General features: G+C 42.3%; 1 protein-coding gene across 2 annotated transcripts in view; it reads right to left on the bottom strand.

Moving 5' to 3' along the window:
- Positions 1-10,126: 10,126 nt before the first annotated feature.
- INSYN1 (inhibitory synaptic factor 1) overlaps positions 10,127-12,017 on the bottom strand; it is a 350,778-nt gene continuing 348,887 nt past the window's right edge. For both annotated transcript variants that reach the window (XM_069624598.1, XM_069624599.1), the window contains exon 3: positions 10,127-11,439. In XM_069624598.1, coding sequence (XP_069480699.1) covers positions 10,720-11,439 — 720 coding nt within the window. In that variant the 3' untranslated portion in view covers positions 10,127-10,719. The remainder of the gene's footprint in view (positions 11,440-12,017) is intronic.

Below are 12,017 nucleotides of genomic sequence, written 5' to 3'. Positions count from 1 at the left end.
GATAGCCAGTGATGAAGGTTGCCACAGCAAGAAGCTACTGAAGGGTACAAGGGGAGGTAACGAGGGTAAGCAACAAACACAGGGCATATTTCTCTTATATTAAGTAAATGAGTGAATATTTACGAGTGGCAAGTATTGACAATAAAGATGCAGAAAAGCCTATGTGTGATGGAGCAATCGAGTCTCTGGAGGCCGAAGAGGGTAATGACACCGGAAATAATTTAATCAAATAGCACTAAACAAAAGGTCGAAATGGACAAAATCGTGGTCTCCTCACTCGTGATTCAGAACTTGAAAACAATGCCTATTCTTAAGCTCCAGACGAAGATAGTGGTGAACTTACACTCCCTTAAAAGTCCCAGAGAAGAGAACAGAGCGCAAGGTCAACTACAAAGAAGAGGACTTGGCTGAAGGCTTGGCTGATGAGGGATGCTAGAATTAACTGGGCAAGTGGGCAGTGGTCTGAAGTTTTTCTCTGTACCCGAGTTTCGTTTTTTTACGTGCTGCTATTGAGCCAAGTGCTCAAGGTTGGGAGAGAATGCCAACCTATCATGAGGGCCTATGCACCGATGAGCATGCAGTGTTGCATGAGCCAATCCAATACTGTTATACTGTTATAATCTGTACTATACATAGTTAGGGGTATGTTTGAGGTTTACCTACCAGAGAGGAGCAGCCAATAAAGTAACTAACCCTTATAGACTCTATAAGTTGCTATATTCCCCTACCCAATCCCTAAACCTGATAGGTTTTATTATTTGCCATGCAGGATGACATCGTAGCTGACGCACATCTAGGTATAAAGCCTCTGTGTAACCAATCTGCAGTGTGAGCGTATGGACTACGACTCATTGTTTGCCAGATTGCCCTACTTTATTAAATTGATAACAAAGTAGTATTTTGCCTTATTCTTTGTGTCTGTCCGGTTATTTGGGTCCAAGATTATTTGTTATGGTAATTCCATTCTGCGCATAGATACACCCAAAACGTGCTATTGCACAGCTCCCCTTGGCCTCTTGGAACACGAAAGGCCCATGACAACTGTTGGAAATGCTTCATTATGTTCTATATTTAGTTATTTGTCAGTTATTCTTTTATAGGAAGTGTGGCTCTTAGAACCACCATATGTTGATGGGTTTTATATAACATTTCAACTTGCCACACATGGACTTATCAGTCGAACAAGTGGACTCATTAGTTTTTAATTGTCACTATTAAGCCACCAGTTGGTGGCTTAATAGTGACAATTAAATATTAATGTGGTTTCTCTATTGATAAATCCTACACTACTTGAGAATGTATTTTGGCTTTGTCTGTTGCCCATCATGTAAATAATAAGACTCTATTCTTCTTGATTGCAAATATATATCGGAACCCATATCCTTGATGACTGGAATGCTAGCACTCCTAATGGCCATGTATTGATTGCTGGGGATTTCATAGACAATTGTTGTGCCTTTGATGAACATCCCCTTCAGTGGAATGATCGTCTCTTGGAATCTCCAGGAACTGCTGGTTATTCATGGTCTGTATTTATGACAAAAAGAGTATTATTTAACCCCTTAAGTGCTGAGGACGAGTATGCTCATCCTATTTGCATAGACTTGCATATAGCTCAGGAAGTTAAATGGAAATGTGAAATGTGAAGGGAGATTTGGCTGGTACCGCCACATGGCAGAGCAGAGTTTCTGTGTGTTGTATTGACTATATTTCTGTAAGTGAGGCATTGTTTCATAAATGTTTTGGTTTCCATGTTAACAAAACTAACCTGAGTGGCCACAATTTGCTAGCTGCCAAATTCCGCATTGTGTACCCCTCAGCAAACATTATGGGGCATATAAATGTAGCAAGTGAACCTGTCAGCGACTTCAGTTTACTGGAATCTTCATATTACATAAAAGTTTAATGAGTCAATACTACATTCACTTGGGTGAATGCCTAAAAATGACATGTCAATCAGGGGTTGATGACAGACATAGGTCACCCAAGTTTCTCAGAAACAGCAGTTTCCCTCCAATCAACTGGATTGGTTTTGAGTTTGTAGAGGAGCAGACATGTACGTCACTAATAGGCTCTGCCCCCCATGTCCATCATACTGGATGAACGAAAGGAAGATACTGTGCATGACATCAGGTATCATCGCAATACTGCTTTGAGTGTATGAGAGATGTTATGCGCTCAAACCGCACCAAATGTACCCTCGTACTGAGGTGGTAGCAGGAGAATTGCAGACACCACTGAATATCGATGAGTTGTAAAGAAGTTCTGACATGTGGAAAGTGACGTCATAAGGAGAAGATACAATGACACACTGAAACTATATAATACTTAAAGAAGATGTAACTGAAGAAACAAAAGTAAACATATATATGAGTGAGAAGAAACTATATATACAAAGAAGATAGGTAACTAGATGAGTAGTGAATGTATATAAGCAGAAACTCACGGTAGATGTGCCATATAGAAGCTTGCTGCAGTAGAAAACACAACGCAGGTGAAGCAGCCATGTTGCAAAGATGGATTCTGGCTTTCAATGATAGTAAGTGAAGAGCTCAAAGGAGAGAGACCAGAGCTACAGAGCTGACAGAGGCTGGAAATACAAATCTGTGCATGAACAAAGAATAGCTGATAGCCAGTGATGAAGGTTGCCACAGCAAGAAGCTACTGAAGGGTACAAGGGGAGGTAACGAGGGTAAGCAACAAACACAGGGCATATTTCTCTTATATTAAGTAAATGAGTGAATATTTACGAGTGGCAAGTATTGACAATAAAGATGCAGAAAAGCCTATGTGTGATGGAGCAATCGAGTCTCTGGAGGCCGAAGAGGGTAATGACACCGGAAATAATTTAATCAAATAGCACTAAACAAAAGGTTGAAATGGACAAAATCGTGGTCTCCTCACTCGTGATTCAGAACTTGAAAACAATGCCTATTCTTAAGCTCCAGACGAAGATAGTGGTGAACTTACACTCCCTTAAAAGTCCCAGAGAAGAGAACAGAGCGCAAGGTCAACTACAAAGAAGAGAACTTGGCTGAAGGCTTGGCTGATGAGGGATGCTAGAATTAACTGGGCAAGTGGGCAGTGGTCTGAAGTTTTTCTCTGTACCCGAGTTTCGTTTTTTTACGTGCTGCTATTGAGCCGAGTGCTCAAGGTTGGGAGAGAATGCCAACCTATCATGAGGGCCTATGCACCGATGAGCATGCAGTGTTGCATGAGCCAATCCAATACTGTTATACTGTTATAATCTGTACTATACATAGTTAGGGGTATGTTTGAGGTTTACCTACCAGAGAGGAGCAGCCAATAAAGTAACTAACCCTTATAGACTCTATAAGTTGCTATATTCCCCTACCCAATCCCTAAACCTGATAGGTTTTATTATTTGCCATGCAGGATGACATCGTAGCTGACGCACATCTAGGTATAAAGCCTCTGTGTAACCAATCTGCAGTGTGAGCGTATGGACTACGACTCATTGTTTGCCAGATTGCCCTACTTTATTAAATTGATAACAAAGTAGTATTTTGCCTTATTCTTTGAGTCTGTCCGGTTATTTGGGTCCAAGATTATTTGTTATGGTAATTCCATTCTGCGCATAGATACACCCAAAACGTGCTATTGCACAGCTCCCCTTGGCCTCTTGGAACACGAAAGGCACATGACAACTGTTGGAAATGCTTCATTATGTTCTATATTTAGTTATTTGTCAGTTATTCTTTTATAGGAAGTGTGGCTCTTAGAACCACCATATGTTGATGGGTTTTATATAACATTTCAACTTGCCACACATGGACTTATCAGTCGAACAAGTGGACTCATTAGTTTTTAATTGTCACTATTAAGCCACCAGTTGGTGGCTTAATAGTGACAATTAAATATTAATGTGGTTTCTCTATTGATAAATCCTACACTACTTGAGAATGTATTTTGGCTTTGTCTGTTGCCCATCATGTAAATAATAAGACTCTATTCTTCTTGATTGCAAATATATATATCGGAACCCATATCCTTGATGACTGGAATGCTAGCACTCCTAATGGCCATGTATTGATTGCTGGGGATTTCATAGACAATTGTTGTGCCTTTGATGAACATCCCCTTCAGTGGAATGATCGTCTCTTGGAATCTCCAGGAACTGCTGGTTATTCATGGTCTGTATTTATGACAAAAAGAGTATTATTTAACCCCTTAAGTGCTGAGGACGAGTATGCTCATCCTATTTGCATAGACTTGCATATAGCTCAGGAAGTTAAATGGAAATGTGAAATGTGAAGGGAGATTTGGCTGGTACCGCCACATGGCAGAGCAGAGTTTCTGTGTGTTGTATTGACTATATTTCTGTAAGTGAGGCATTGTTTCATAAATGTTTTGGTTTCCATGTTAACAAAACTAACCTGAGTGGCCACAATTTGCTAGCTGCCAAATTCCGCATTGTGTACCCCTCAGCAAACATTATGGGGCATATAAATGTAGCAAGTGAACCTGTCAGCGACTTCAGTTTACTGGAATCTTCATATTACATAAAAGTTTAATGAGTCAATACTACATTCACTTGGGAACCCAGATATACATTTGAGCAGCCTAGTCTCTCCTACTCCTTTCAGTGTATTTCTGAAAGTACATCTAGCTAAATTATAGTCTAGAAAAGAAATGGATGAGTTACCATACACTCACGTGTTTGACGAGTCCGTTTTTTGTTTTTTAAATGGGAACTTCAGCAATTGGTGAGATCTGTTCATAGAAGTAATGACCCCTGTGTTTCTAAATTTCAGAAAAAAACGTTTTTTAAACAAAAAAATAAAAATTGGCTGACAGAGCATCGCCACTTGATGTTACAGTGTGATGGCGAAGATAGGCTACGTACGCTGATTGCTAAATGTAATGAGTCATTTTGGTAGCTGTCTAAGACTTCTGAGTGTAGCCAGTTGGGAGGCAAAATTAATCTGATTGCTAGCACCCCCTGGCCAGCACACTCTTCTGCGCCTTATGCTCCAGGACCTTCCCCTTGTGTATGGTCCTTCGATTTTACGGACTCTTGATTTCGAGGATATCCTATTATTGATCAAGAAATGGAGTGACTCTAGAGCCCCGGGGACTAATAGCCTTTCAAATATGGTCTTGAAAAATGCTCTTGAGCTATAAGCCAAAATACTTTGTGTACTTTTTACCCATACTATTTTCACAAGAAAAACACAAGTTGCTTGCACGACACCTCACGTAATCCCCACATTTGAAAGAGGAGATTGTTCTGACCCGTGAAATTACAGACCAATTACCCTCCTGGATGTGGACAGTGAAATCTTTATGGCCCTTCTTCTAAAGGAAATTGAATCCTGGGCAATCCAGTCTGGTCATTTGAGTAGACATCAGTCCGTTTTCCAGCAGAATATTGGAACTTCCCTAAATGGGTTGCTTCTAAACCTGTTAAGACAACAACAACAAACACGAAACTAAATACCTCAACTGTTTGAATGGGCTTTGTGGACTTTACTTCTGTGTTTGATACTGTAAATCGTAATCTATTGTGGAAGAAACTGTTAACTTGGGGCATCCAGTTGGCCTTTCACGTATATTGGTTCACCTACACTCAGACACCAGCATCAGAGTTAGATCGGACCTTACTAGTAGTTTATCGGACAATAAATTAAATAATAAATAGGGACGATTTGCCATTGTGTGCATCATTAAATATTATAATGGTAAGAGTATACGTAAAATCATCTATGGTATCGAAGCCATGCCTATGTTTAACCTCAATGATTTGAGATGTTTTCCCTGAAGGTCTGACTACTTTGGAACCTGCTTTGTTTGTGTAGGAAATTAATATCTGTACCATCATACGCCATGCTTTTAGATCTAAATGAATTTTACAGGAGGGATTTTAAAGTGCAACCTGGAAATGGAAGATCGTGGATGTATTAAGGAATTAATAGTACATTCCCTGCATCGTGTAAAAAAAAATATATGGAACCAAGACTGGAAATATCCAGGTGAAAACTCTATCATGATCTAGTCCATAAAAGAACGGTATCTCTGCCTTCTTATCTTTGAATTCCCTATTGCCAAGTGAAAGCAGCACTTCCTGAGATTAAGGTACAACCTAATACATACAAATAAATGTTACACATTCTGAACACATTGAAACATCCACCCCCCCTTTCTGTCACTTTTATAAGCTGCAAATGACTGAGACAGGTGTCAGGCCCGTTAAACTCCTGATAACGAGGTCCCATTGCGGCTCCCGACCTTAACGGCTGGTCTGGACCAGCCGTTAAAGTAGAGACCCGCAAAGGGACTTCCGAGGTAATTACGGTACTGCAATTTGCGGTACCGTAATTACCGCCTTCCCCAGTCCCATTGAACCCTATGGGGCAAAAATGGGAATGGGGAAGGGCCAATGGTAAATGGGGAATTACCGCCCCACCAACCTTTGAATGGGGCGGTATTTCGCCATTTACCATTGGCAGACTCGTTACAATACCGACAGCAACCATGGTGCTAATAGCGCCATTGGTTACCGCCGGTGTTGTAATGAGGGCCACATTACGAGTTTGGAGGCAGCCATGGTGCTATTAGCACCATGGCTGCCTCCAAACCGGGCTCCATTACCGGGTTCCTTCAATGAGGAATAACCGGGTCATTCCAACATTGAAGGACCCAGTAATTCCTCCTTGAAGGAACCATTCCCCATTCCCATTTGAACCCCTATAGGGCTAAATGGGAATGGGGAGGGAGGTAATAACGGGCACATTATAAATGGCCCGTTATTACCTCCCTCTTCCCCTTGCGGGACCCGCAAAGGACGTCGGGTTTTACCAGACGTCTCTTCCGAGTCCCGCAAAGGGAACCTCATAATCAGCGCTCCTGTAACCTTCATTACGGGACCACAAGGGTCGTAATGAGGCCCGAAGACTGGAATCAACGGTTACAACAACCGATGCTCATCTCATCAATGAGTGTGGAATGCAATCTTATAACCACACATACATCAAATACAGGGTAGAAGTTATAAGGACACTCCTAGAAACCAATATCAAATTTCCTTCAATGGGTGTGCTTCATCTGTAAGACAGTAAGCCTTTGTGACATACTTGGCAAATGATCTTACTACTTTGGCACTGTTGCTGCTGCTGCTAAGTAGAGATAAGTTTATTCACTTCCTTGTCTCGACTAAAATGGTGATAATACTTCAGGCAGCTAGGAAAAACAGCATTATCCAATTGAAGCATGAAAGACCATAATTGTAGAATTCCTAGAGATTTGTGAATGTAGCCCTTTGCATGTTTCACCTTTGTAGCCTGATAGTTTTATGATGCATTTGTTTAAGAATGTAAAGGTTTACATATCAGTTTAACGTTGGGGCTTGCACAATCTGGTTAAACATTATAACTGACTGATTTTGCTTCAGTATTAAAGCTGGTATAAGAGGATTACATGCGTGGGGTTCATCAATTGTGCTGAGTAAAGAAGGTTATACTGCTGGACTTTACTGTGCGTCCTGAGTTATGGGGGCTTCAAGCTCCAGCTTCTCCAATTGTGCTGATTTAAGAAGGTTACATGCCTGGGCATCACTGTGTGTGCTGATTCAAAAAAAGGTTACCAGTCCAAGCTTTGGCATTTGTGCTGATTGAAGAAGCTTGCAAGCATGGGCTTCTCCCTTTGTGCTTACTTGAGAAGGTAACATGCTAGTTCGCCATTCATTTCTGCTGCTTTAAGAAGGTTGCAGGGCTGGGCTTCAACGTAGGTGCGGATTAATGAATGCTACAAGGCAGAGGTTCACCATTTTATGCTCCCTTAAGGTTATGTGCCTGGGCCGTACTATTTTGGCTGATTTAAGAAGGTCCAAGGCCTGGGCTATAGCGTGTGTGCTGATTTAAGAAGGTTATAGAGCCAAGTAAGACTTTGCTTTTGCACATTTTAGAAGGGTACAATCCTAATCGCTGCTGTTCGTGCTGATTTAAGGATGTTAAGAACCAGCTCTTTGCCATTTTATCACGCAGGGAGGAAGCTGGGCTTCACTGTTGGTGCCAATTGATAAGATGATTAAAAGCCTGGGCTTTACATCACTACAGATCTAAGAAGGTTACATATAATTCATGCTCATTTAAAGAAATAAGGATCCCAGACTTCATATCCTTGCTGATTGAAGAATGTTACTGGCTTGGAACATGCCATTCATAATGTTTTAATCAGGTAGGGAGCCCAGAATTTCTCATGTAAAGGAGGGCAACCGATGAGCCTTGGTTCCACCATCGATGCTGATTAAGCAGAAAATTATGATGCGTCATTTACTGATTGTGTAAACCCAAGTAGTGCTTAGAGGTTCACCGACGTCACCAGATTCCTTGCAGCTTCCACTTACCTCCATCGCACACCAGGCGGCCACTCACCATCTTCTATCTCCACAGACCTGACCCCCACTGTTTGCCGCTCTTCCACCCCTGCTTCCTCATTCCACCAATGGCTTGCCTCCTCCATTACGCTGCTCTGTTCCAGACCTTATGCAAGTAGTGTGTACTCTGCCCCTCCACACTCCACAACCCCTGCTCGCTTCACAAGTGCCTATTAGTACCCAGAGGACTGCAGTCTCTTGCGTAGCCTGTTCTAGGGAACTAGTTGCTATAAACTCCTTGGCTGTGGCCTTCGCCATCTAGTATCAAACAGATTACCTCATTAAGCTATTTGCAGCACTTGGGCCTATAGCTTTGTCACAGGGCTGATACCAGGTGGTAAAGCCCACAACTCTAGGGTTTTTGCCTAATTAAACTACGTGAGATTTAGACTTTTACAATTGTTTTAATTGGAATTCTGTCTTATCAAACTACAATATCACTCCCATTGGGCGGCCAGCTGCATACAGTCGTTTTTAGGAAATCTCTGAAAATCAGGTCTTTGGCTGGTGTTTATTCCAATCCCACATGCCTGTCGGTGTTATAAAAAAATATTGTATGTATGTATAATGCCTTTCTCTTTGGTGTGTCCAATTAAATCACAAAAGCTTGGAGGTCAAGAGATAACTCCTAATGAAGGACATTAGGTCAAACACGGATATCAACACGTGAGGTTAGACCAGAAGATTATTTATTTAATTATTTTAAAATTGGATGAAGGAATTTCTTTGCTGTGCTTTTCTTATAATGTATTGTGTGTCAGTAATGAATTGTGTTTTACCGATATGCAAATGCATGGTTTTAAATATTTGGTATGACCATATTTTGATGCGTTATTTGTTGCATGGATGATCTTATCCAAATGAACATATGTGAAGAGTGGATATATAGAGAGATACGCATATACACATGAATGCATTATCCTTCCAGCTTAAAGCACTCTGTATCTCTCAGCCATTATTCACCCACTTAAGCTACGATATCCCACTCTCCTATGGGTTTTGGTGCCCCATTCCGGAAGCCCGCCCGGAATTCCTTGCATTTAGGGTTCCGTTAAAGATGCCATCTTCAAAACCAAACACAGTGCTAGAGGTAGAGGACTTACCAAATATTTGAGTTACAGGCGAAGAAACTTTAGATCCCACACTATCCTCTACCGCAATGGACCCATGATGCCCCTCCTCCTCTTTACTTCATCTCACACTTCTTTATGCTTGCACTTCGTCAATTTCACATCCTCTGCTCCCTACTTCGTCATCCCTGTCATTTCGTCTGCCTTATTTACTTTGACAGCACTTCCTTATGGGAATGTCCAACCATTACAAACTTGATCACAATGAATATGTGGTGTGGAGTGGGTTTCCTAGGAATGGAAAGTGGTGGGTTTGTCCATTCAATTTTTAGTAGACATGGATGAGGGTGGGAGAGCGGAAATGGGGGTGTAGTGGGTTCACCCACTTTTCCAACAAACTGAAACATGGTAAACAGGAATTGACGAAGGAGTGAGAAAAGACTATGATGAAAAAGAGGCAATAGCAGAGGTGAAATTGTCTAGTCAAAATATGTATAATGGAAAATATATCATGTTGAAGTCACAGCTGACTATGTGAAATTGGCCAGATGGTCTTTGCTGTGTGAAGTAAACTTTGACTAAGATTTCAGAAACCTCCCTACCAGAAACCATGGTGAAACCAGCGAGAACGCAGACCAATCAAACCAAGATGGCTTCCTGATTCGTGTACGATAAGGGTGGATATTTCTTTTATTGTTGAGACGTTCTAACAGCATCTGCAAATCTACAAAAAAAAAAAAGACAACAGCGTATTCTCAATGTGAGACAGAGTGTGGGATCCCATGCAGAGAGGCCGCCAAGGTCCAGTCAGATATAAACACACTAGGTGACCGAACCAGCACCCTTGCATGCCAGGCTTCCGCTCCTTCGTGAATGTGCGTGCCAATGGATATCCCTCCAGCGATGAAGCGGCACACGGCGTCCCTTCACCTGATGGAAGCAAGCACAGTTTGAGAACCAGAGTACCGCCGCAGCTGGTTCAGGCTCGCTTTACATCCATAATTTGGGGCAGGCGGATCTGCAGCACCACTTACGGTCTATCATTTTTTACTTTGTCCTATAGAATATGCTTACTTTTATTTTGTTTGCTTATCTTCCATTCAGTAAAATCCATAAAATTCCCTGAGCCTCAAAAAGTGACGTTAGGTAGTTAAATACGTTTTCCAATTTTTAATTGAATTAATAATTTTTTTTTTTAAATTGAAGTTTACATCATAGGAATTGTTTTTTTGTGTCTTGCTGTATCGCTGTGGTTCAGTTTTTGCCTTTAGCTTTCTGTTTGTCTGATACATATGGCAGCACAGTCTGGGTGCTCTTATCCAAGACTGTCTGTGTGCTGCTGTTCTTTGTGACTTTCCTCTGACCAGTGCCGGCATAGGGGACCCCTCCCGTGACATGGATTTGCTTGGAGGCAGGCCGGAGCACCTTGGAAGTGGCAATAGGATTTCCGGGTGAAGAAACAACACTTTGCTTGTCCCAGCATCCCAGTGGTGCCTCCACCACCTGCTCAGCATTTCCATCCCGGTCGGGGTCCCCTTCGTCATCATCATCACAGCAAAGAGCGTGGTACAGCACTTTGTCACTAAAGCGCACCCGCTCCCGTGTTCCCGGAGTCCTCTGTGAGGGACGGTGGTTGGGGACAGAGCTGAAGGTCTCCTCGCTGGAGGAGTCGGGTGTCTCCACCCCTGGCCCATTAGGGATTAATCCCCCATTCATTAGGCGGTAGTCAGGTGGACGTCCGGGCTGCTCTCCTGAACCATCCCCCGAGTCCGACGGTGTTGAGGCCTCCAAGAAGGAGCAGAACTCCCAGCTGTCAGAGAGGATATCAGAGCTCATGAAGTCCAAATGGCTTAGGTCAAAGAGGAAGCCGCCTTTCTCGCTGCTGGATGTGCTGCTGACTGTCGCCGTTGTCCAATCATCTGGGTCCATGTCAAACTCAAAGTCTGAAGTAAGCTGGTCTATCTGACCTACCACCTGTGGAAGGAAACAAAAAAGGAGTTCATTATTATGTTCTGGGATACCAGTTAACAAGACCATGCTTAACCCATTCTACCTTAAAATTCCAAACTCTATGGGCACAATTTTAACATCAACAGGTGGGGGGAACGGTTACTACTTTGTGCAAGGATGGTTCATGGAAATTCAGCGACACTATTAGAAGGCCTAGCGGTAGCTCAACCTCGTCACACTCTTCATTCTTTTGCACTGCAACTGCTCAGCTTGGTAATCATTGAAGGATTCTGCATTACATATTTCAATCTTTATAACTAATGTATAAACTTCCATCAATTACTTTTTGATTATCGTTTGTCTACCTCAGGAACCAAACTGCACCTCACTGATGTGACCCAAAAAAGTCGAAACATGTCAGGGGCTGCTTGTGTTTCCGTGCAGATGGGATGTGACCAAGCAGGCCCAGCTGCACACTGCTCCTCATGGCGGCAAGATGCAGACTGATATGCATACGACTGACCCCCCCCCTTCTGTAAAGGTACTTATGAGTACAAACTGATAGCATAGAAGGTTGCCCAAGCAATGCCAGAGGACAGCAA

Source organism: Ambystoma mexicanum, chromosome 11 (assembly GCF_040938575.1).
Source record: "Ambystoma mexicanum isolate Mex_15411 chromosome 11, UKY_AmexF1_1, whole genome shotgun sequence".
Classification (NCBI taxonomy): Eukaryota; Metazoa; Chordata; class Amphibia; order Caudata; family Ambystomatidae; genus Ambystoma; species Ambystoma mexicanum.
The sequence above is the reverse complement of the archived record's forward strand: the minus strand, read 5'-3'. Positions and strand labels throughout refer to the sequence as shown.